This window comes from Trichechus manatus, unplaced genomic scaffold (assembly GCF_000243295.1).
Source record: "Trichechus manatus latirostris isolate Lorelei unplaced genomic scaffold, TriManLat1.0 scaffold00085, whole genome shotgun sequence".
Classification (NCBI taxonomy): Eukaryota; Metazoa; Chordata; class Mammalia; order Sirenia; family Trichechidae; genus Trichechus; species Trichechus manatus.
In genome coordinates, this window is record NW_004444021.1 from 11,389,264 (window position 1) to 11,391,235 (window position 1,972).

The 1,972-nt window shown below is 33.4% G+C and overlaps 1 protein-coding gene across 1 annotated transcript in view; it reads left to right on the forward strand.

Moving 5' to 3' along the window:
• Positions 1-1,972, forward strand: part of GTPBP10 (GTP binding protein 10) — a 26,610-nt gene that overhangs the window by 16,080 nt on the left and 8,558 nt on the right. The window contains exon 5 of the mRNA XM_023736082.1: positions 208-260. Coding sequence (XP_023591850.1) covers positions 208-260 — 53 coding nt within the window. The remainder of the gene's footprint in view (positions 1-207; positions 261-1,972) is intronic.

The following is a 1,972-nucleotide window of genomic DNA, read 5'->3' on the forward strand; positions in this document are numbered from 1 at the left end:
TAATTGTACCTTCAAATTTCAACAAATTTATGGAATTCTAGTGAAAATTGATAAATGTTAAACTAGTCCCTGAAATTCCTAATATGAACATAACCTGAATTAAGTTCTTCACAGAAAAAAACTGTTGTTTGTTCTCTGCATCATACTGATTTTCAGAGAACCAGCTTTTATTCTAGCCTTAATTTATTGTTGTTGTTGTTGTTTTAGTTACAACATTAAAGCCTGAACTTGGAAAGATTATGTACACTGATTTCAAACAGGTGGGTATTTTTAAAGTAAGGCATTTGGATAGAGGTGGAAGCACTTGCTTTTGGTTGTTTTTGCTGTTAGTTGCCATCGTGTCGATTCTGACTCATGAAGACCCCATGTGTGCAGAGTAGAACCGCTGCATAGAGTTTTCAAGGCTGTGACTTTTCAGAAGCAGATCACGAGGCCTGTTTTCTGAGGTACCTCTGGGTGAGTTCGAACTGCCAACCTTTTGGCACCGTTTGTGCCTCCCAGGGACTCCTTGCTTTGGTTTCTTTATAAAATTTGCCTGTTTTGGTAGGAGAGAGGTAACAAGATTTTGCTTCATGATAAGTAATACCATAGTCAAGTTAATTATCCCGAGCATATATTCTAGTAATATATAAGAATTTAACTTCTAATCCAAAGTTTAGGTCCAGTTTGTCGCAACAATAGCATATCTTCTTTACCTGTTAATCTGTTTGGTCTTATTGCAAGTCCATATTTTATTGCCATATTTGATTATTGGTTTTCATTTCCTAAAAACGTTTTCTAAAGTTCAAGGCAGTAATGCTATTACAACTCTATCTTTGGAAAAAAAAATCTATTAAAATTTATTTTTCTTTGGTAAGAAAGAATTTATAAATCTGTATAATTGGAGAGAAAAAAATTAAAAAGGAAAAGAAAAAACCTTATTTTTATGCAAATGTATTATGTAAACATGTTTATATGTTGCTATAAAAAAAAAAGCGTAGTGTGCTTATGAAAATACCTCGCAGGGGGAAGGCACGGTGGGCAAATATCATAGAAGGTACGCGTTATTTGCATAAAAACAGTATGTATAATGTAAGTAAATGTTTATTCTTAACATAAAAGCTTAAACAAATCTGTTAAATCTGTGTTAAGTAGCCAAGTGAAATGAGTAAACAGTTACCTAGGAGGAATTAAAGTAGTAAATGATCATTTGAGGGAAAATGTTCAGTATCATGAATAATTAAGAAAAATAACCAGTTCATACCTATTAAATGTAGCTATTATTGACAGGGCTGTGAAGAAACAGGTATTCCTAATCAAACATTGATATTAATTGGTATACTCTTTATGGAGAGGAATCTGCCAGTATTAAAGAATAAAGATACTCCTTTGCTGTGAGACCAGAGGAAATGAATGGTGCCTGGCTACAATTACTGAACATTTTGATCAAAGATTCTGTAAAAGAATCCTGACCAAATGGGAGAAAATGCGGAACAGAATTTCAAATTCTCATGGAATCCAGGCTGGATGAGCCCCCAAACTGTTGCCTTGAGATAATCTTTAAGCCTTAAACCAAAAATATCCCCTGAAGTCTTCTTAAAACAAAACAGTAGTTCAGCTTAACTAGTAAAGAATGTCTGCCTTGAGCATTGTGCTCTCTTAAGATCTGTTTATATGGGATCAAATTGATAACAGCAACTCAAAGGATTAGATAGGAAAGTTAGCCAGCAGTAAGTTTATGTTAGTGGGGGAGGAACGACTCAGAAAGGGAGGGTGAGAATGGTTATACAACTGGAAGAGTAATCAGTGTCACTGAATTGTACATATGGAAACTGTTGAATTAGTATATGATTTGCTGTGCATATTCTCAACAACAGCAAAAAATAAATTATTAAGAAAAAAAAGAATAAACGTAAACCGGTTTATCCAATAATAGGAATATAGTCCTGTGAAAAAATTCATAAGAAATAATAGGCTTATATTCATTTATAAT